Source organism: Telopea speciosissima, chromosome 9 (assembly GCF_018873765.1).
Source record: "Telopea speciosissima isolate NSW1024214 ecotype Mountain lineage chromosome 9, Tspe_v1, whole genome shotgun sequence".
Classification (NCBI taxonomy): Eukaryota; Viridiplantae; Streptophyta; class Magnoliopsida; order Proteales; family Proteaceae; genus Telopea; species Telopea speciosissima.
This window is the reverse complement of record NC_057924.1, coordinates 4,554,897-4,577,184: the sequence shown is the minus strand read 5'-3', so window position 1 is coordinate 4,577,184 and position 22,288 is coordinate 4,554,897. Positions and strand designations below refer to the sequence as shown.

The following is a 22,288-nucleotide window of genomic DNA, read 5'->3' as shown; positions in this document are numbered from 1 at the left end:
ACTCCGCCTAGTGTGAACTTAGCAGGTACTGCTCTCACATCTGTTGTTTCTTCACCCACTGAGTGGATCATCGATTCTGGTGCTAATGAACATATCTGCTCATCCATCAATTCATTGAGTTCTCTTGAGTCCAGTCCTAGTATCATGATCGTTCAACAACCAGATGGCACTCATGCTTCTATTTCTAATATTGGTTCTGTGGAATTTAATTCTAATTTTTGTCTCCATAATGTATTGCATGTCCCATCATTTCAGTTCAATTTGCTCTCCATTTCAAAAATTACAAAATCTTTGAATTGCTCCGTAACATTTTTCCCTGATTTCTGTATCTTCTAGGACCTGTCAACGAGGAACACGATTGGACTGGGACATGCTCGTGACGGACTCTATTACCTCACCAAACCCACTACTTTGCTCGCTGCTTCTTCTCCATATGACCTTTGGCATTGGCGCCTTGGTCACCCATCTTCATCACGGCTGCATACAATTGCAAAAAATGATTCATCTGTGGTTGTCTCTCATTTAGAATTTTGTAATATTTGCCCCTTGGCAAAGCATTCCCGTCTTCCATTGTCTTTAAGTACTACATCCACCAAATCTCCTTTTGAACTTATACACTGTGACATTTGGGGTCGGTTCAATACACCTAGCTCCACTGGATCTCATTATTTTTTGACGATTGTGGATGATTACACTCGCTGCACATGGCTCTATCTCATGAAATATAAATCCGACACTGAAGGTCTTTTCACTGCTTTTTTGGCTCTTGTTTCCACCCAATACAAATTGCGTGTACAGAAAATCCGCAGTGATAACGGCCTTGAATTTCTTGACAAAGACCTCCAGGCCATCTTCCAACAGCTTGGAATTATCCATGAAACCAGTAGTGTAGGAACGCCTCAACAAAATGGGGTGGTCGAACGTAAACACCGCCACCTCCTTGAAGTTGCTCGGGCCCTCCGTTTCCAAAGTCACCTACCAATCTCTTTTTGGGGGGAATGTGTACTCACAGCGGCTTACCTCATCAATAAATTACCCACTCCCACCCTCTCTCGAAAATCTCCTCATGAAATGTTGTTACAAACCTCACCATCTTACGCACACTTGCGTGTATTTGGGTGCCTTGTTTTTGCACACAATCATTCCCCACATCGCCAGAAATTCGATGCTCGCTCCAAACCAGGTATATTTGTTGGTTACCCTTTTGGCCAAAAAGGCTATCGTATCTACGATATGGAAACCAAGAAAATTTACACTTCCCGGGATGTAATCTTTCATGAAAAAATTTTCCCTTTTCGTGATGTCCCATCCCCCACTCCCACCTCACCAGTTCTCCCTACTCCAATTCCCGATCATTATTCCTCCCCATTTGACATTGGGCTCACCGACCCACCAGTAGACTCATTCCCCACTCCATCACCAACCCCACATCCCATATCACCAAGCCCACATCCCCCATCACCACAGGCTTTGCCACCCAGCAATCCTCCCACTCCCCGTCCTACCCGCACTCGTCGTTCACCCGCTTATCTACAGGATTATCAATGTAATATGGTCTCCACAGCTGTTCCTGCTTCATCGGAACCTCGTCCAAGTATTCCTCACCCCATCTCCAATTTTTTATTTGACACAAATTTATCACCCCAGTGTCGTGCTTTCCTCTCTTTTGTAGACTCTATTGTTGAGCCCACCAACTTTGAACAAGCTGTCCAGGATCCTAAATGGAGAGATGCTATGGCTACAGAGATTGCCGCTCTTGAGAAAAATCAAACTTGGTCACTCACTACATTTGTTATACCCGTACCCCGGGATATAATTAAATATTATTTCTTCTCGTGACGTGTAGATACCGTTGCCATGTATGCTGGTGACCTGTTCTCCATGATGGTCAAACCTAGCTACAAAATCGTTGACCACGAGATGGGTTTGCTGTGGAGGAAAGATTCCTCAACCGCCGATGGGGAAAGTTCGTTGACGGCGACTTCGTTGACTATCCTCCAAGTACCAGCCCGGGAAGCGAGGAGTTTAGGAGAGAGCATCCTGGACCGTCACCTCAGTTGGATAATTCGTTCGGCGATGACCTTGGCATTGCCGTGGCGAAGCTATTCGGGGTCATGGGTGATAAACCATGACAGGGGAAAAGTAAGTTCTAGCCCTCAAGTCTTATTATTTATTCTTCCCTTGGTGACCTCGAAGTGCTGGTCCAGGCCTGAACCGCTCGAGCTAATTCATGAGAGAAGGGAATGTTTTAAGTTCGGGTCCCACTTACCTTGGGAAGTACATTGGGGACTTATACCCATCTCATATGAACCCATCTAAGAATGGGCTTTTCCCTAATTAAAGTTGTGGGCAGGCCCATTTAACCTATTGACCCAATGATGGGTTATTCCATCCACTTACCCACATAGAACTAATGGGTCGACCCATTAAGCTTTATGACCCATTTGACTAGAGGTACCCAAATACCCATTTATTATAAATGAGTCCAAGAGGGAGAGAGAGAACATTACTTCTCCTTCATCATTCTCATCTACCCTAAATCGTGGAGGAGAGAAAGAGGAGAGAAAGAGGAGGAGGAAGGTGGAGAGGCTTGGTGGAAGGTGGAGACCCCATCTCTTGGGCCATAAATCGTGGAGCTCTCTCATCTTGGGGGTAGGTAAGCTATTGAAGCTTCTTCCTTCTTCTATTTCGGATTTTTAAAAGGGGTTGGGTAATGGGAGAGATTGACCTAGGTCTCTCTTGGAACCTAGGAAGTCGATGGAGCCTTAAAGCCTAAGCTATGGTGGAGTTATTTCACTCCATTATGAGCTCTAATGTAGGGGTTCTCATTTCCATTAGAGAGATTTGAGGTTTGGACCCTATTATGCTTAGGTTAGGTTCTTCTCGGTTCCTTTTCTTGAACCTATTGTGATTGGTTGGACCTAGAGAGGTCTTAGGACCCTAATGAGCTTAGGATGGAGTTTCCTAGAAGTTCTTGTGCTTTAAAACCACTTGAAAATGGAGTCCTTGGAGGGGATCCTTCGGATTTTGGACCGAAGGTGTGAGGATTTACATGTGGTTTCAAACCCGCAAGAAACCACCCCAAATTACCTTCCCGAGAAGGCCCCCGTGAAGCTTCGGTTTACACTCGGTTTTTTTGAAACCACATCTCAAACCGACCTTGACTAAAACTGTCCCCGAACCCCCGGTTTCCTAGGATTTACACTCGGTTTCGTTTTAAAACCACATCTCAGCAACCGACCTTGACTAAAACTGCTCCGAACCCCTGGTTTCCTAGGATTTACATGTGGTTGCGAGATTTGGGCATGAAACCACTCCCGCAACCACTTTGTTTCAAAACCTTATACTTAAGTGATTATGGGAGACCTTTTGGGGATCCTTTCCCTTCGCTCGTTTAACCTTATTTCACTCTTTGTTTAGGTTAATATATTCATCTTGTGGCTTATTGCTTGATCGAGGCGACAACGATAATCTTGGTGCTTGGCGTATACGTAGTGAGTGGGTTTGGTTGTTTGGGCTTGTTATTATTATTGCATTATATATTATGTACTCATTATAATTCATGAGCATGTTTCGATATTGCATAATTTTATATCTATTTGTTATAATGTTGATTGGTAATGTTGTACCTTGATGGGTCTCTGCGTGGATACGATCTGCGTAACCCTAACACTATATACATTTATGAAGAAATTATGTTGAATGTCATGTTGAATCAGTAGCCGTGCCGTCTTGTAATCGGGCACTAAACCGGATGAAAAGTTGATGCGTCCGGATTACCTCTCGGGACGATAGGACTTGCATGTAGTATAATTGTGGCTAGGATTTCACACCCTTATGCCGACCCTTACCAACAGGGGTTTAGGTGTTGGGTAATCGACACCGGATTCTCGTGGAGGTGGGAGAGGCGATCATGGTAGTATTGGTTATCGGGGTCCGCCACCGAGTGGTCTTGGAGGCTTCGATCGGCGTAGGTCCCACGTGACAATTGAGGTTTCATTGTGGCGATAAGTTAAGTGACCCACAGTGTCTCCCGAGTTGTCACAAGCATATGCCATTGACTTAGTTGTTTGTTAGGTGGAAAAATGGACTTAACATGTGCATGCATCATTGGACTATGTGAATTGCGTGTTTGTGCATCCCCATCCCCTCACGGCTCGTGGAGCTAACCCCTCGTGCGCACACTTTTTTTAGATCATGATGCGTGTGACGGATATCTCGCGGACTTGGAGTTCAGCCCTCGGGATACGATGAGATTGGTGAGGAGGAACCGGAGGCCGTGTTTGAGGAACATGGCGACGGGTGTCCTTGCGATGATTGTGCCTACGGGCCGTGAGAATATTCAGGACTTGATCCTTTTTGATTTACTTTTGAGGCTAAGGCCTATATTGAAACATTTACTGTTATACCATTTTTGATAGTTATTAGATGGTCATTGGAAATGTAACTAATTACTGTATTTATCATCTAGCCTTTGAACATCTTGTAACTATTTGATTATACGCTTCCGCAATACTACTGATCCTTGGAATGTAATATTCCCTCTCTTTTTCCGCATTCTAATATTATATTGTGTTAATATTGGTTATGACTGTGCGTTGGGACACTGTGTCTGTGATCCGGGCGGTTTAGTAGGATGACACGCGTCGTCCTAGTCACCCTTTATATGATATTATATTCCTTGTCTGGAATAGGGGCGTGACAACATTACCACCTAACAAGACTACTGTTGGATGCAAATGGATTTATCGAGTGAAATTTCGATCGGATGGCACAATCGAACGCTACAAGGCCCATCTTGTTGCTAAGGGCTACACCCAAACAGAGGGTCTCGATTACCATGAGACCTTTGCTCCGGTCGCCAAGCACACCATTGTTCGTTGTCTCCTTGCTATCGCATCTATCAAACGCTGGTCTCTTCATCAATTAGATGTGACCAATGCTTTCTTGCATGGAGATCTCCATGAAGAGTTATACATGACCCTTCCACCTAGCTATTGCAAGAAAGGGGACCATCGAGTCTGTCAATTGCAAAAAATCTTTGTATGGTCTAAAGCAGGCTGGTCGCCAATGGTTTGCCAAACTCACTGATGCCTTAAATCAAGCTGGCTTTCTACAATCTACGGTCGATCATTCCTTATTTACCAAGCATACGACATGTGGTTCAACCTTTGTTCTTGTCTATGTTGATGACTTGGTCATCACAAGGAATGATATGGCCGAAATTGACTCTATCAAACGGCATTTGGGTACTGTCTTCCACATCAAGGACTTAGGACCATTGCAATATTTTCTTGGCGTAGAAGTTTCGCGGAATGATGATGGCATCTTTCTTTGTCAATGCAAATATACATTGGACATATTAAATGATATGGGCATGTTAGGTTGTCGTCCTTCTCCCACACCTATGGAGCAGCATCTCAAACTCAACCTCGATGATGGTGACCCCATACCCGATCCTTCCATTTATCGCCGCCTCATTGGTCGCCTCATCTACCTCACTTTTACACGCCCAGATATCACCTACTGTGTGCAGGTGCTAAGCCAATTCATGCAGACTCCACGCACTCCTCATTATGAAGCTGCCCTTCGCATATTGCGCTACCTTAAGCAAAGTCCTGGCCATGGCATTTTCTTTCCCTCTACCAGTTCACTGCAGCTTCACGCCTTTACTGATTCTGATTGGGCGAGTTGTTCGTTCACACGTCGTTCCACGACCGGATATTGTGTTCTTCTCGGTAACAGCCCCATTTCATGGCGTTCAAAGAAACAAACGACCGTCTCTCGGTCTTCGGCTGAATCCGAGTACCGAGCCATGGCCCATGCTTCTTGTGAAGTGCAATGGCTCTTATATCTACTTGCGGACCTGGGTATACCCCACACTGAACCCGCCACCCTTTACTGCGACAACCAGGCTGCACTCCACATTGCAGCTAATCCAATATTTCACGAACGTACTAAACACATTGAATTGGATTGTCACTTTGTTCGTGAGAAAATCCAGTGTGGCCTTATCCACACTGCTCATATACACACAACTCGACAATTGGCTGATGTCTTCACAAAGCCCCTTGGACAGAATCAGTTTCACAATCTCATTGCCAAGTTGGGTGGGTTTCAACTCTATCAACCCACTCCAACTTGAGGGGGGGTATTGGAAATTATTTGATTTCCACGATCTCAGCAACCACATCCCTTGATCCAATCCTGTATATTAGCTGTAGATGTAATCTTTATCCCATGTAATCAGCTGTATCTTATCTTGTATACCCCTAACTCCTAACAATCAGCATTGACTAAGGATTCCATTAGCTTAAATTAAGGAACTGATCATGTACACCTCTGGCTATAAAAGCCACCATGTATAATCGATTCAAGTTAAGGAAAACAATCATTTTTCCCATATATTCTCTTGTCTTTTATCACAGCTTGATCTCAAAAAAGCGCCTCTGCAATTTCTTCATTAGTTGATCCGATGGAATCCTGTTCCCCCAATATGGGAAAACCACCCGGAAATATTTTTGAGATAGCTATAGTGTTATTCACTCTATATGCTCTAATTTACACTGCCAAATCTCTTATAAAGTCCCTGTTTCGATTGTTGATAGAGATGAAGATGAAGATGAAGATGAAGATGAGGGCAAGGGTGGACAAGGACATGAGAGAAAAGGTGGCAGCCGTGGAAAGCCTCCTCTGCTACTGCTTCAAGGACAAGAAACACCTCCAGGAGGCCTTGACCCACTCCTCCTATAAAGATTCCCCCTCCTACCAGCGCCTAGAGTTCGTGGGCGACGCCGCTCTCGGCCTTGCCATTGCCGAGAATGCCTTCCGTGTCTATCCTAAACTCATCCCTAAGAAATTCTCTCTTCTCCGCGCAGCCAACGTCAATTCCGAGAACCTCGCCCGCGTCGCCGTCCGCCACGAGCTCTATCGCCACTTCCGTCACAAGGAACATTCTTTTGAAGCCAGTGTAAGTCCAACTCAGAGCCTCAAAGCCTTGCTTCACCCTTCCTAATTGTCATTTCTCATGCCGTGTGTGCTGTGTCGGAAATTGTTTCCTTTGATCTGGCAAGTCTTTTATTTTTTGCTTAAATGAATAAATGATAGATAGTACAATTTTTCTGTATATTCTCTTTCTGATTTCGTGATCAATTACAGATTAGCAAGTTCGTCGTTGCAGTTGAAGGTGAAGACGATAACGTTCCTAACTGTAAATCAGTTAAAACGCCCAAGATTTTGGCTGACATTGTTGAATCAGTTGCTGCAGCTGTTTACGTCGACTGTAATTATGACCTCAAAGCTCTATGGAAGGGATGCTTTCTGTGTATTTTTTATTAATCTTTTTCTGATTTCTTCTTTTCTTTTGATTTTTTTTTTTTTAGTCCCCCCTTTCTCCCGTTGTTTCTTACAGGTTCTTGAGAGTATTATGGAACCAATTATAACCCTTGAAACCTTACACAATCATTCACACCCGGTGACCTCGCTGAATGAGTTCTAATCAGAAACAGAAACAGGGCAAAAAAACTGACCCTGATTTTAAGGAAGACATTAAGAGTTCTTCGTGGACCGCTTATGTTTATGTGGACCAAAAAAAAGATAAGCTCATTGGCTCTGGTTCGGGTCAAACGAAAGACATTGCAAAATTTAATGCGGCGAAAGAAGCCTTGCAGTGGGAATTTGACCATTCTGAGACGGAGACTGAAGTGGGTCATTGAATTGATGAGATTAAGGGGACCAAGAACAGGTTAATGAACTCTGTCGCAAGAAGAGGAGGCATGTAGCTGAGTATAGGATACCCTCCTGGATTATTGTATTTGGGTACATCTGATTGTAATCAAGAAGGTTACAAGCAGAATTTGTAATTGGACATTTTTGCCCATCCTATGTAGATGTGGCATTAAATTAGAAAGCCTAATATTATAATTTTAAAATTTGGTACAACCTCTCCCTCTCCCTCTTCCCCGATTCCGACTGCACCCACCTCACCACCATCTCCGGCTCCCTCTTCCCCTCCCTTCCTCTCAACCTCTGGATTTCCTGTACCGAACCCTCTATATTCTTCTGCGGTGTCAACAAGTGCCTCTGGTTCCGGACTTCAACTGTTGTTTTCGGTCCACAATCCACTGCAAAGTACTACAAATAATGCTTAGGGTTTTACTGGTCCTTGAATATCACAATGAATTTCGAAATGATGAGGAAATCAAATCGGAATCCCAGAATTAATTAGAGAAATCCCACTCTCCACTCTCCCCATTTGAGCTTGCAATTCCACCCTACATCTCCTCGATAATGGTGATGGTTGTGGCTGCGGCAGTGGTGCCTGCTTGTTCCACTCCAATGTTTATGCTAATGCTAATGCCTCATCATGAATTGCCATTGCATCAATCACTTCATCGAAGCTTATCAAAACCACGTTTGTATCCGATGCTTCCGCATCCGTCTATGCCGCAGCTCAGCTAGGATTCAATTGATAAAATTGAAAATTAGAAGAAAAAGAGAAAGCACCGAATACAAACATCTGGTTTTAAGAACAAAGATTTCCGGATTCGTACATCAGATTTTGGTGCTTTGAAAGCTCATTCTTCATAGTTTGTGAGAATTGGATCACTCTACAACTTCTGATTTTCAGAAACCAATATTTTTGGTTTGTAAGGAGTTTGGGATAGGTACCTAAAGTGTAGCAATTTCTTTTTCAAGGCTTTAAAGATTTGATTTAGCTGAAATGGTGTGGCGCTGGAAACGGTGGGTTGCTGCCTCTGATAACTGTGAGAAGTGGGCTGGGCGGGGGTATTGCGGGGATTGGAGGCAAGGCTGAGCGCAGGGAGTGGTAGTGGAGGGGAGACCGAGACGGAGGACAAGGGGGAGATTGGGAGAAGGAGAGGGAGGAGGGGGAAATTACGAAAATTACCCTGCCTTTAAAAGGTGGCAAGTGATATGGGATGGACAAATAAGTCCGATTACAAAACATTGTTGTAACCGTTCTGGTTACAAACAGCTTTACCCTTTTCTAAAATAACCTTTCAGATTTCATTTTCTTGGCTGCCAGCCTTGTAGCAGGAACATTCTTGCAACAGGTGTAACAGCAAAATTTCGTTCGAGTATAGGTACTACGATTCCTTCTCCAACTCAAGCTTGTTTCTATTTGATGATTGCTTATACCAACGACTACTCGTCATAGAACACAAACTTGAGTAGGTGGCCTGCAGAATTTTCCCCTTGCATAAACTGATACATATTAGTATCTCTAGAGTATGTAGAGAATCCACAGCCATATTCCTATGAATTCTTGGACTACGTTTAGTATGCATTCCTATGATACCTTTGAGGTTGATAGTGCATTCAAAGAAATCACATCAAACGCAGCCTTAGTCTTCTACCCATAATGTTAAACATCTGGACCCACTATTTATTTAACGTATATTTGTCATCTAATCTTTTAGTTGGTCTAATCTTTTCAACCTCAACATTTTGTGGGTTTTGGCGCATAAGATCTCAACTCTAAATTGTGGTTAAAGAGAATGAACTATACTTTGACAGCATTTGGAATTGTAAGGTGAACTTTTTAAATTTAAGGTTGTGTTTGGTATGATTTCTTGGAATTATTAATGATATATAGGTTAGAAAAGGAGAAATAAGGTCAAGGCTAAAGGATGCAGAGAACTTAGCAGCTTTCATTATGCTTCAAAGCTTACAAAGGTTGTGAACATGATGGTGTTGAATTGAGCGGCTTACAACATTGTTGGACCGTTCATATTATTGTTGTAGTTTACCCTGACCAGGTTTAATTAAGATTACATGTCATGAAGTGGAACTTGATAGAATGGCATATTTCTACTCCCTGGCTTCATAACCTATGTGCAAATGAAGCCTCGGCGTGTAATAGCTCTTCTCAATAAGATTTTTTCTCACAAAAAAAAAACAAAATGTTGGTACGATGCGAGGGTAAGGGTATTTCAGAAACTTCGTCCAATAAGGTGAGTTTTACAACTTTTTAGTCAATGAATGAATCTAGATCATAGTTAGCAAAAATGGGAACCGCAAAAAATGGAGTCTAACAGTATGGGTTTTAAATGGTAAACATTTGTAAACGGACAGTCAAATAAAACGGTCAAAAATAGATAACGGTAAAAAATGGAAAACGGACGGTACGAGTTTTAAACGTTTATATTTCGAAACAATGGAACAAAAAAAAAAAACGAACTATTCTCATATAAATTGAAGGATTTTTATTTGATATTAATGCCTCTAATGTTCAAAACAACTGTAACATCCAAAATTAGTCCATATATATATATATTCCACAACCCACTGTAAGCTCCAAGACATGTCATTTAATATCATCCAATATCAATTCCCAATTCATATACCATAATGTCCAAAGTTGAGGAATGTGGTTTGGCTATGGTGTTGCTCATTGTTGTCAACATAGCCAACACAGTCATTGAGTGATGCATGTTTAGTTGGAGTTGGGAGTCATCGTTTTAGAAACCCTTTCAATAGATGCATCAATTTGTAACTCAATTTCGGGGTTCGTGCATTGAAGGTGATATCATGAAAAATGTAACTCTTCGAGTCATCCTTACGTCGATGAAAGAATCAAGTCGATCAGAGTTCGGAAGAGAGAAATATGGTTAGTTAAGTAAGTCATTGTTTAACAAGTCCAATGCCTTATAAAACGCTAAAACAAAAGGGAACGTGTTTTAAACGCATTAAAATGGGAATGCTTGTTATTTGTCGTTTTTTCTCTTATGTTTGGGAAGCATATTGCAAAATGAGTTTAAAACGCATTTAAAACGGGAATGAGTTTTCCCTAAAAATTGTTTACACATAATTACTTTCCCAAACAATTTCTCATTCTATTATCTTATATGTCTAGTAGTTACCAAACAGGTTTCATTTTTTTATTAAAAAAAAAAAAAAAACCTTTTTATTAATGATTTCTTTTAAATAGACCATAAACAAAATAAAAAATGATACCAAAAAGACCCTAAATCATGGCTTCCGGTGGTTATAGACATGGAACTGCAAAGGGGACTGTGAAGATCAAAAGACCTCTCCTGGAATTCCCACGTCAAGTCTTTTTCTTTCAAGTCCAAGCCCCCTCCTTTGCATCGATGATGGACTTTCTGATGATCTTATAAATCTTGATGTGCTCTTTGCCGTAGTTGGATGAGGTTATGCACTCGGCAATGGAGCCAAGGTTAGGGTTGTAGAGGGTGGTGTTTTGAGAAGAAGAAGAAGAAGAGGGCTACCTGATAAATCAATATTTGATTATTAAATTGATATCTACATTAGATCCAAATGTTCATAATAAATTATCCCAATCCAACGCATGTAAACAAGGCTACGTGAAAACTGCACTAGCCACACAACCAAGCAACATTCATTCTCCCTTGTTTTAAATGTCAAAAATCAATTTCTTGCAAGAGCACAAAAAAAGAAATCCTCTTGATTGTTTTTCTTTTTTTTTTTTATGGTAAAGGGGAAATTTACTGATAAGGGGAGTGTGTATAAGCAGTGGATTCATCAGTACAGAGTTCATGAAGCCACCGAGTGGATAATGGCCAATCCATCACACACACAAGTGATATGGCCTCCTTAACCAGGACATCAGCAACATAATTGATAGTCAGTGGAATAAAAGAGAAAGAGATTGAATCAAAAGAATGAGAAAGGCATTGAATATCAAGCATTAAGGCTGCCGAACCAATATGTGGAAGTCGCCTATGATTTAGGATATAATCCACTACCTCCTTGCTGTCAGTTTCAACTAAGATTCTTTGATGGCCTGAAGTAATAGCCATGCTAGGTGCAACCTGGATTGCGAGGAGTTCCCCTGGAAGAGTAGAACCAAAGCTTTAAGGCACCGAAACAGCTTGATATGGTTTACCACTATGGTCCCTAAAGATCAGACCCAAGCCTCCCTTTGACACCCCTTGCGGCAACGCTGCAGCACAATTAACCTTCATAAAGCCGTGTGATGGGGGATTCCATTGATGAACAGTCGAAGCATTCCTTGCCTGGTTTTGGTTGCAGCCAGAAGTTGCTGAGTTATATTCAATGTAAGCCTGTTCAGCCACTGCAATTACCTCCAACGGAGTCCATTTCTTCCCATTGAAAGTAGCTTCGTTTCTTGCGCGTCACAGGTACCAACATATGAAAGAAGCTCTAGACATGAATGGGTACAGTTGATAGAATCTTTCCATTTTAGGGGAGGGGAGTGTCATTATTCAATATGCAGGGGAGGGAATTATCTTTAAAGTGAAATATAGGAGAAGTGATAGTAATTTTCAATCTATATCTTTAGGGTGTATAAGATATTTGACAGATAATAATGTCATATAGCTAGGGTTGTAAATGAATAGTCAAAATCTGTTTCCATATCCGTGTCCGTATCCGTTTAGCACTATCCGAATCCGTTCGAAAGTTGAACGGATGCGGAGACGGATAGGTTATAGCTATCCGAAAAGCTATATTTACATGTAAATGGATAAAATATCCGATCCGATCCGTATACGTGTCCGTATCCGTTTAGCACTATCCGAATCCGTCCGATAGCTAATCGGATGCGGATGCAGATATAACTCTATCCGAGCCGAATCCGATCCGTTTACAGCCCTACATATAGCTAGGGAGGCCTTCATAGGTGAGCTTTGGGGAAAACAATGCCAATTAAAATGTTATAAAGTAAGCTTTCGAACATTAATTTTGTCTCATGCCATGAACTAGGTTCTCCCACTATTTTGCAGTCTTAAAAATCGATTAACCTTTTGGGTACTGACGTGCAGTTTGTGTGGTTACCAATACCAAAAAAAGAACTAGGTTCTTTAAAAATAATTGATTATTCAATAAATTGTCCAATACAAACATTTGGGGTTATTCAAGGTAGATCTTGAGACCGTTGGGGCCATAGGGTAGTTAGCAATGTATACCATTAGAAAATTTGTTTACTTGCCTATGAAGAAATTTAAACTCTTCGAGCTAGGGTCAAAGACTCAACTCACCATATATCGACTTCTAAACCACTAGTCCATCCCTATTTTCATGTGTTAAAATGCAACTTTTAGAGTTTACAAATTAAATTAAATCTTCAAAATATACTGTATACTAACTCATTGGGCCATTTGAATCAGTTGGATTTGACGATTGGATAAGTGACTATTATCAAGTGTTAATGGTCCAACAATTAATTTAAGGGGAGTGTTTTCTGTGTGGGATGTGGGGGCCATGCCGCATGCGGCAGCCAATGAGAGCCCACGCACTAGCACATCGGGGCTAGAATTTCTACCATTTATGGGGGTTTGTCGATCATTTCCTCCCCCATGTGTCTGGGCATGACCCCTGCATTCCACACAAAAAAAAACATTTCTCCTTAATTTAAGGGCGAATATTCTCTCTGCCGCAGCGTACGTAGGCTGCCCTAGGCACATGGGCAATCTGTGCAGGGGGCAAAGTGATCATTGCGCCCACCCTCATATGCCTAGGCGCAGCCTACGCTGCGGCAAAGAGAACAACGCCCCTTAATTTAATTATGGAATATTGTTTTTCTTGTTGCAAAATAATACCAATAAAATTGTTTGTAATGCAGGGTCATATTCGATCCCTTACTGCTACTTATTGTTGGTAGAGTTTTTCTCCTTAAAAGAAAATTCTGCCTCAGCTCTTGCGAGGGAGGGATGTGGGTGGGTAAGGCTTGGACCTTAGACAGAGATGGAGATAGGAGTAGGAACAAAGAGCGAGAGAAAAGAGATGTAGAACTGGGTAAAGAAGATCAATGAGCTCTGAACAATCCCTTCAACAAAGAAAGAGGACAGATAGGGGTTTTTTTTAAGAAAGAGAGAGAAAAAAGAGATGTAGAAGTGGGTAAGGGATCACAATCCCTTCAACAAAGAAAGAAGACAGCTTGGCGTTTTTGGTTTTTTCTCCATCTTCTATGAGAGAGGAAAACGCTTTCTTTCGAAGAAAGAGGGAGAGAGAAAAAAGAGATGTAGAAGTGGGTAAGGCTTCTTTTGAAGAAAGAGGGACGGCTAAGTTTTTTTTTTTTTCTCCATCTTCAATAAAAGAGGAAAAGGCTTTCTTAACCCCAAGGGTGGAGCTCAGTTGGTAAGCGAGTTCGATTCCTTTTACGGTTTTACCCCCTTAGGACAGTCTCACAGTTTCTATGATTCTCATAAGATTCGATGCTGTTCCGGTGCAATTTGGATCGTCTATGATCGCACAGGCAACGGTCATTGTGCTGCCTACATCTAGACAGGGGCATGGATCTCACCCAAGTAGGTGGGTAGGGGTGGGTAGGGCGGTCATTTCGCCCCTACCTGGCCGTAGAGATCAGAATCCGACATTCCGACCTGGTGAGACTGTGTAGGGGCATATGTGCGTGTCCCTAGTCCATAGGGCTTTATTTATTTATTTTTTCCATCTTTTATGAAAGTGGTGAAGGCTTTTTATTAAATTCTAATGGAAGGAGAGAAAGAGATGTAGAAATGAGAGAGTGGTAGATGGGTCTGCTGGTATCGACGCAGTGGAGGTCCTGAAGGAAGGAAGGACGCCACAGTTCCAACTCTGGTTTCGATATTGGCACAGCTTGATCTCAAAAAAGCGCCTCTGCAATTTCTTCATTAGTTGATCCAATGGAAGCATCTTCCCCCAATATTTTTGGGATAGCTATGGGGTTATTCACTCTATATGCTCTAGTTTACACTGCCAAATCTCTCATAAAGTCCCTGTTTCGATTGTTCATAGAGATGAAGATGAAGATGAAGATGAGGGAAAGGTATTACGAGATTCTCGCTCGTTTCTATACCATGGATGGATACGAACGCAAAGACTCACCATCATCAATACCATCTATGGAAATGGCAGCAGTGGACATGAACATGAGAGAAGCAGTGGCAGCTGTGGAAGGTCTCCTCTGCTACCGATTCAGGGACAAAACTCTCCTCCAGGAGGCCTTGACCCACTCCTCTTATACCCAATCTCCCTCATACCAGCGCCTAGAGTTCGTAGTCGATGCCGCTCTCGGCCCTGCCCTTGCACAGTACGTTTTCCGAGCTTATCCTGGACTCAACTATGGCCAGCTCTCTCTTCTCCGCGCCGCCAACATGAGCACCGAGAACCTCGCCCGCATCGCCGTTCGCCACGAACTCTACCGCTATGTCCGTCGCAATGCCCCTTCTCTTGATGCCAATGTAGGTCCTCTACTTAGACCCTCAAACCCTTGCTTTCTTCATTAGTGTGTTGCCGTCGAAAATTGTTTCCGTTCGTCTGTCTGTCTTTGATTGTTTTTTGATTTCGTGATCAATTACAGGTTAGGGAGTTCGTCCTAGCAATTCAAGGTGAAGGCCGCGCCGTTACCAACTGTGGATCGGTTGAAGCACCTAAGATTTTGGCTGGCATTGTTGAATCCATTGCCGCAGCTGTTTATGTCGACTGTAATTATGACTTCAAAGCTCTATGGGAGGTATGCTCTCTGTTTTAATTTTTATGATTTCTTTTCTTCTCCTTTCTTCAGGTTATTCTTCCCTCCCAGTCTGCATCTTGCAGGTTTTTAAGACTCTAATGGAGCCAATTGTAACCCTTGAAACCTTACACAAGCATTCAAGCATTCACGAAGATTCACCATCATCATTATCATCCATGGCAGCGGCAGAGGCAAAAGTGGACAAGGACATGAGAGAAGCGGTGGCAGCCGTGGAAAGCATCCTCTGCTACTGCTTCAAGGACAAGACTCTCCTCCAGGAGGCCTTGACCCACTCGTCGTATAAAAATTCCCCCTCCTACCAGCGCCTAGAGTTCGTGGGTGACGCCGCTCTCGGCCTTGCCATTGCCGAGTATGCCTTCCGTGCCTATCCTGAACTCGTCCCTGGTAAACTCTCTCTTCTCCGCGCAGCCAACGTCGGGTCCGAGAACCTTGCCCGTGTCGCCGTCCGCCACGAGCTCTATCGCTACTTCCGTCACAACGAACATTCTTTTAAAGCCAATGTAAGTCCAACTCAGAGCCTCAAAGCCTTGCTTCACCCTTCCTAATTGTCATTTCTCATGATGTGTGTGCTGGGTGGAAAATTGTTTCCTTTGATCTGTCAAGTCTTTGATTTTTTGCTTAAATGAATAAATGATAGATAGTACAATTTTATTGTATATTCTCTTATTGATTTCGTGATCAATTACAGGTTAGCGAGTTCGTCGATGCAGTTAAAGATGAAGACGATAACGTTACCAACTGTAAATCAGTTAAAGCACCCAAGATTTTGGCTGACATTGTTGAATCAGTTGCAGCAGCTGTTTACGTCGACTGTGATTATGACCTCAAAGCTCTGTGGAAGGTATGCTTTCTATGTTTTATATTAATCTTTTTCTGATTTCTTCTTATCTTCTGGTTATTTTTCCCTCTTCCCGGCTGTTTCTTACAGGTTCTTAAAAGTTTTATGGAGCCAATTATAACCCTTGAAACCTTACCCAAGCATTCACAGCCGACGACCTTGCTGTATGAGCTCTGCCAGAAGCGGGGCAAGAAAATTGACATTGAGAGTGACGAAGACATTAAGAGTTCTTCGTGGACCGCTTTTGTTTATGTGGACGATAAGCTCATTGGCTCTGGTTCTTCGGGGCAAACGAAAAAAATTGCAAAATCTAATGCGGCGAAAGAAGTCTTGGAGAAGCTGCTGTGGGAATTTGACCATTCTGAGACGGAGACTGAAGTTGGTCATGGAATTGACGAGATTAAGGGGGCTAAGAGCAAGTTGAATAATCTCTGTCGAAAGAAGAGGTGGGATGTGGTTGAGTATAGGTACGTACGCACTACGATTCCTTCTCCTACTCAAGTTTGTTTCTACTTGATTGCTTATGCTAGTTATACAACACAAACTTCAGTAGGTGTTGTTGTAAATTGAAGGTCATGATTATTATTGATTTGTTTTTTTTTTTGGGTAACTAAAATTTCATTCAAATAAAATGCATGAAATAAAATGCATGAGATACATAAGGTTTAGGTCCAAAATATCCAAAATCAGGGAGTGAAAATGCAATTGACAGGATTTTCCAGGCTAAGATAAGGGTATGCCTAATAAATTTCCTAAGGAAAAGGCTTTTACCACAACAAACAACATGACAAATTTTCATGTGAGTAGGGATGGATATAGCAAATAAAGCCATGTGATTACCCATCATGATTACCGATAACCTGTTTAGTCCCCACTTTCCCATATGCCAGCCTGGCATACAAAACCCCGTGTTTTGTGGCTTGATGTCGATGGCGGCAACGCAGGAGAGCCAGGTGCAGGTGGCGGAGTCTTGAGCAGAACCGGCAAGAGCTCATACGCCTCTCATCTCCGGGATCCGGTGGTGTGCATCTCGACAGTGAAGGGGTTGACCACGAAGGTACCCATGCTACCAGCGCCGAGGACGTAAAAGCCATTGCGAGCTACGGTGAGGTCCTGGCTCCACACGCGTGGAGTTTCTGTCTGATTCCAAGCAAGATGGAGGGCGTCAAAGTAGGAGAGATCGGCGGAGAGCACACAGACAAAGTGTTGGCATGATCGAGGTGTTGGGGGGGCAGAGGAAGCGGCATTGATGTTGGTGGTGAAGGCCGGCGAAGGAGATATGAAACTAGGCTCGAGAGGCAGAGTCAGGGTGAAGTGGAGGATGCCGCCGATAGGGATGTGGCGGATGTCACCGATGGAGATATGAAGCCAGACTCGAGATGCAGAGTCGAAAGCACAGGTTGAGGTGAGGGGATGGATACCGTAATGCAAGGTAAAACTGATTATGCACCAAGACTTGAGTCCTTCGGTGTCTATAGTGGTAGATCCCCCATCACCGTCGACTCCATCTCTCCTGCCAACGAGATCTCCAGTGCATCCTACCAAGTAGTATGGGGTGATGTACCAGGGCTTGAAGCCTCCAGTGTCTGTGGAGACAGAACTCCCATCAACGCTGGTTCCATCTCCCCTGCCTGTGAGACCTCCAACCCCTCCCATCGAGGAAACCATATCAAAGTCCAACATCAGATGCCAAGATTTGAACAGATCTGAGATGGGGCAAGTGAGAGCAGGAAACCGAGCACTGGTTTGGAGCCAATGCAGGTCTGAGCGAGGTCTGAGATGACGTGAGTGAGATAAGGAAAGGAAAAGGAGAGGGAAAAGGAAAAATGAAAAAACAGGGTTAAAAAAACACGCCACTGGGGCGGAGGGGATCACGCTACTGTGGCGGAGAGGGTTTACGCCATAGGGGCGAAGGGGCTACATCTTAAATCAGAGAACATTCACCGTCCGACTATGTTTTTCTTGGAGCTAAGCCTTGCCGGAGAAGAAAACCTTTTTTTCCTGGGCAGGGCTCTTCACGTGTTAAATGTCCTTTTACAGAAAAAAAGTTTTGGTTCTAGAATCTTTGAACCCACTCTTCCTCGTATCAAAGTCAGGAAGTACCCCTCATTAGTTGGAGGCGTTAGGCAATTGATTATTATTGATCACGTCACTTATATACAAAATACAAATAGTAAATAACTTCTAGAATTCTCACAGATAGATACACGTGTCTATCCTATTGTACATCCATAACAGCCCCCCTCAAGCTGAGTGGGGGTGAACCAACAGGGAGCTTGCCCTTAAGCCAAGTGAAGGGGACTCGGGAAAGACTCTTGGTGAGGATATCGATGAACTGATCAACAGTGGAAACATACTGAACCGCATGATGCTTAGAGGCCACCATATCTCGAATAAAATGATAATTTATCTTATTGTGTTTCATCTGAGCAATCTTTGGTCGAATTGGTCGATTCAGGCCATTTGAAAACGATCAAATCTAGATTTTTGGGACTAGATTGTTGGGTTTTCAGATTGATCAATTCTAGGGTTTTTGGGACTGATTCGATCTATATTGGTCCAGTCTAAAAAACCCTAGAATCGGCCTCAAATCTGAAAATCTAGCAGTCTAGTCCCAAAAACTTGAGAACCACCCATTGAGCCCCAAAAAACCCGATATTCGTATATTTAATACGAATAGACCCTCTACCCCCTCAAAGTGTTGATCGATATTGATACAAATTGGCCGATACAATACTGACACCAAAAACCCTTAATACAAGTTACACAATTAAAATATAATTAACAACATCTAACACAAGCATAGTTGTTGTACAAGGTATCGGATCAGGTATTGGCCAACTTTGAAATCGATAATGATACCAACGCGTATAGGATTGTATTGGATGTATCATACTTTGTTTCCCTCAAAGATACCAATACTAACATGGATTTTGATTGATTTTACCCTTTGGCACCAATCTGGTATCAAGTATTGGTATCAGTACAATACAACCAATATGAACCAAATGGTAGCAGTATTGGTTTCAAAACTGGTTGATACCCGATCCAATACCATGTATGCTTATATTAGATGTTGTTAATTCTATCTTAATTGTGTATAATTGTAGGAATATTTATCATATTGGCCGTATCAGATTGATACCAATACCCAATACCCAATACCAGGTTGGTGATCCAGTATGGACAGGGGGTAAAATCATCAAAATCCATATTAGTATCGGTATCTTTGTTAGTATCTCTAGAGTATGTAGAGAATCGACAGTCATATTCCTATGAATTCTTGGACTACTTTTGGTATGCATTCTTATATTGCATTAGAGGTCAATAATGCATTCAAAGAAATCACATTATTTAACGAATATTTCTCGTCTAATCTTTTAGTTGGGATAAGGTTGTGTTGTTGTTGTCATCTAATCCTTTCAACCTCAACATTTTGTGGGTTCCGGCCTGGCACCACACCCCATAAGATCTCAACTCTAAATTGTGGTTAAAGAGAATGAACTATACTTTGAAAGCATTTGGAATTGTATGGTGGACTTTTTGAAATTAAGGCTGTGTTTGGTATGATTTCTTGGAATGCATTATCTACCTAAAATGCATTTCAAGAATGAATGCCAAACACAGCATTGATATCGAGAAGTAGTTGATAGTTTTGTTCCTATTTAGTTCATGTTCTCATCTTTCACATCAGCTTACCTGTTTGATAGTAATTTAACGAGTAACACTTCACATATGAAATGGTTTTTCCTGGGACACATGCAGAATCGAGAGAGAGATTGGTCCTCCCCACGAGAGGAAATTTATCTGTTCAGTCGAAGTAGAAACTGATGATGATATATACGTTGAAAAGGGAGAAATTTGGTCAAAGGTAAAGGATGCAGAGAACTCAGCAGCTTTCATGATGCTTCAAAGATTACAAAGGTAGTGAACATGATGGTGTTGGACTGCTAGTTTGAATTCAGCAGATTTCAACATTGTAGTTTACCCTAAACAGGTAGTTGGTAATTAAGATTACATGTCAATCAAACTAGTGAGCTGACAAGTTGTAACTTTCATTTAATTGTCCCTTGTTTTATTTGCTTTATTTGCGAAACTTCTTTTAGGTTAGGAGTAAAAACGAATTTTCATATAATTTGAAAGGAAAAAGGAATACTAACCGATCGTTGGGCGTGGCGTGTAATCATATTATGGGTGATTCTAGTTACTGTAATCAAACTATTGAGCTAACAAGTTTTAACTTTCATTTAATTGCCCCTTGTTTTATTCCGAAAACTTCTTTTAAGTTAGGAGTAATAAAGAATTTTCATATAATTTGAAAATAAAAAGGTACGCTAATCGATCGCTGGGCATGGCATGTACTTGTGCCTAGACACAACCCAACGTGAAAAAATCGGCACACCCCCTAAAAAGGCAGAAAGGAATAGGGGTGCACTAGTCTTTTCATGTTAAGTTGTGCCTAAGCACAAGTACATGCCAAGACATAGCATTGGTTAACGTTCTTTTAAAAATTGACTTACCAATTACAGCTTTTCTTTTTTAATTACAATTCTCTACTTTTCATTTGGAGTGTGCGTTTGAGCCCCCAATAGCTTTGTTTGCTTTATGCACATTACATCCATGATATTTTTTTTATTTTTTTTATGAAAAATACATCCATGACTTTTATTTTATTTTATTTTTAGTTTTAAATTTTTAATAGACTAATGGAACAACTAGAAGTTTAAACACATAAACTTCGAATTCAAAAAATCAGTTCATGCAAATCAAGTCAACGAGTAATGTGACCCAAAAAGGCTGGAAATTAAAATTTTAGAAAGTTGACTAATAAATTATTAGTCCTATTTTTTTTAAAACATAAATGTTATATACCTGATTCTATCTATTTTTGAATTTTCAAAGTTTGACTACTTTTGTCAAATTTGCAAATTGAATATCATTCCCAATTTTTAGCATTTTGAACCATTCCTAAAATGAATCTAATGCCTTCCTTTCAATTTACTTCCAATGGGTACTTGGCAAAAGTAAAACTATATTATACCCCTCCCTCCCCCCCCCTCTCCTAAACTCAAGCCATGCGAAGAGATTCTTTGAGCTAAAAAGGAGAGTAATTATGTCGGTAGGATAAGAGAGCAAGCGTAGTCCGGTAACTTCGTCCTATAACTCTATAAGGTGAGTTTTACACTTTTTTTAGTCAATGGATGAGTCTAGACTACAGTTAATAAAAACGGAGTCTACTGGTATGGGTTTTAAATGGTAAACATTTGTAAATGAACGGTCAAATAAAACTGTCAAAATAGAGAACGGTAAAAATGGAAAATGGGCAGTATGAGTTTTAGACGTTTATATTTCAAAACAATGGAACAAAAAAAAACGGCTCTATTCTCATATAAATTGAGGAATTTTTTTATTTGAAATCCATGCTTCTAATGTTCAAAACAACTGTAACATCCAAAATTAATCCATATATATTCCACAACCCATTGTAAACTCCAAGATATGTCATCTAATATCATCCAATATCAATTCCCAATTCATATACCAAAATGTTCAAAGTTGAGCAATGTGGTTTGGTTATGGTGTTGCTTATTGTTGTCAACATAGCCAACACACTCATTCAATGGTGTATGTTTAGTTGGAGTTGGGAGTCATCGCTTTAGAAACCCTTTCAGTAGATGCATCAATTTGTAGCTCAATTTCGGGGTTCGTGTATCAAAGATGATCTCATGAGAAATGTAATCCTTCGAGTCATCCTTGCGTTGGTGAAAGAATCAAGTCGATCAAAATTTGGGAGAGAGAGATATGGTTAGTTAAGTAAGTCATTGTTTAACAAGTCCAAGGCCTTAAAAAGCGCTAAAAAATGAGAACGTGTTTTAAACGCGTTTAAAACGGGAATGCTTGTTATTTGTCGTTTTTCCTGTATGTTTGGAAAACATACGGCAAAACGAGTTTAAAATGAGAACGAGTTT

The 22,288-nt window shown here is 41.6% G+C and overlaps 2 protein-coding genes and 1 pseudogene across 2 annotated transcripts; all 3 read left to right on the top strand.

The window, feature by feature from the left end:
- Window positions 1-20,294, top strand: part of LOC122640265 — a 60,581-nt pseudogene extending 40,287 nt beyond the window's left edge.
- LOC122640261 (ribonuclease 3-like protein 2) lies at window positions 6,476-7,419 on the top strand. Its single transcript, XM_043833412.1, has 3 exons — window positions 6,476-6,970; window positions 7,159-7,282; window positions 7,412-7,419. Exons 1-3 carry the CDS (start codon window positions 6,476-6,478, stop codon window positions 7,417-7,419), a joined length of 627 nt encoding a protein of 208 aa, XP_043689347.1.
- Window positions 14,667-16,889, top strand: LOC122640260 (ribonuclease 3-like protein 2). The gene is made up of 3 exons (XM_043833411.1): window positions 14,667-15,188; window positions 15,308-15,460; window positions 16,410-16,889. The coding sequence occupies exons 1-3, from the start codon at window positions 14,667-14,669 to the stop codon at window positions 16,887-16,889; spliced, it is 1,155 nt and encodes a 384-aa protein (XP_043689346.1).
- Window positions 20,295-22,288: the final 1,994 nt, after the last annotated feature.

Coding starts and splice junctions, on each gene's coding strand:
- LOC122640260 (XM_043833411.1), top strand. CDS start 14,667: ATGGGGTTATTCACTCTATATGCTCTAGTTTACACTGCCAAATCTCTC. Junction 15,189..15,307: donor CCCCTTCTCTTGATGCCAAT/GTAGGTCCTCTA, acceptor GATCAATTACAG/GTTAGGGAGTTCGTCCTAGC. Junction 15,461..16,409: donor ACTTCAAAGCTCTATGGGAG/GTATGCTCTCTG, acceptor TGTTTCTTACAG/GTTCTTAAAAGTTTTATGGA.
- LOC122640261 (XM_043833412.1), top strand. CDS start 6,476: ATGGAATCCTGTTCCCCCAATATGGGAAAACCACCCGGAAATATTTTT. Junction 6,971..7,158: donor AACATTCTTTTGAAGCCAGT/GTAAGTCCAACT, acceptor GATCAATTACAG/ATTAGCAAGTTCGTCGTTGC.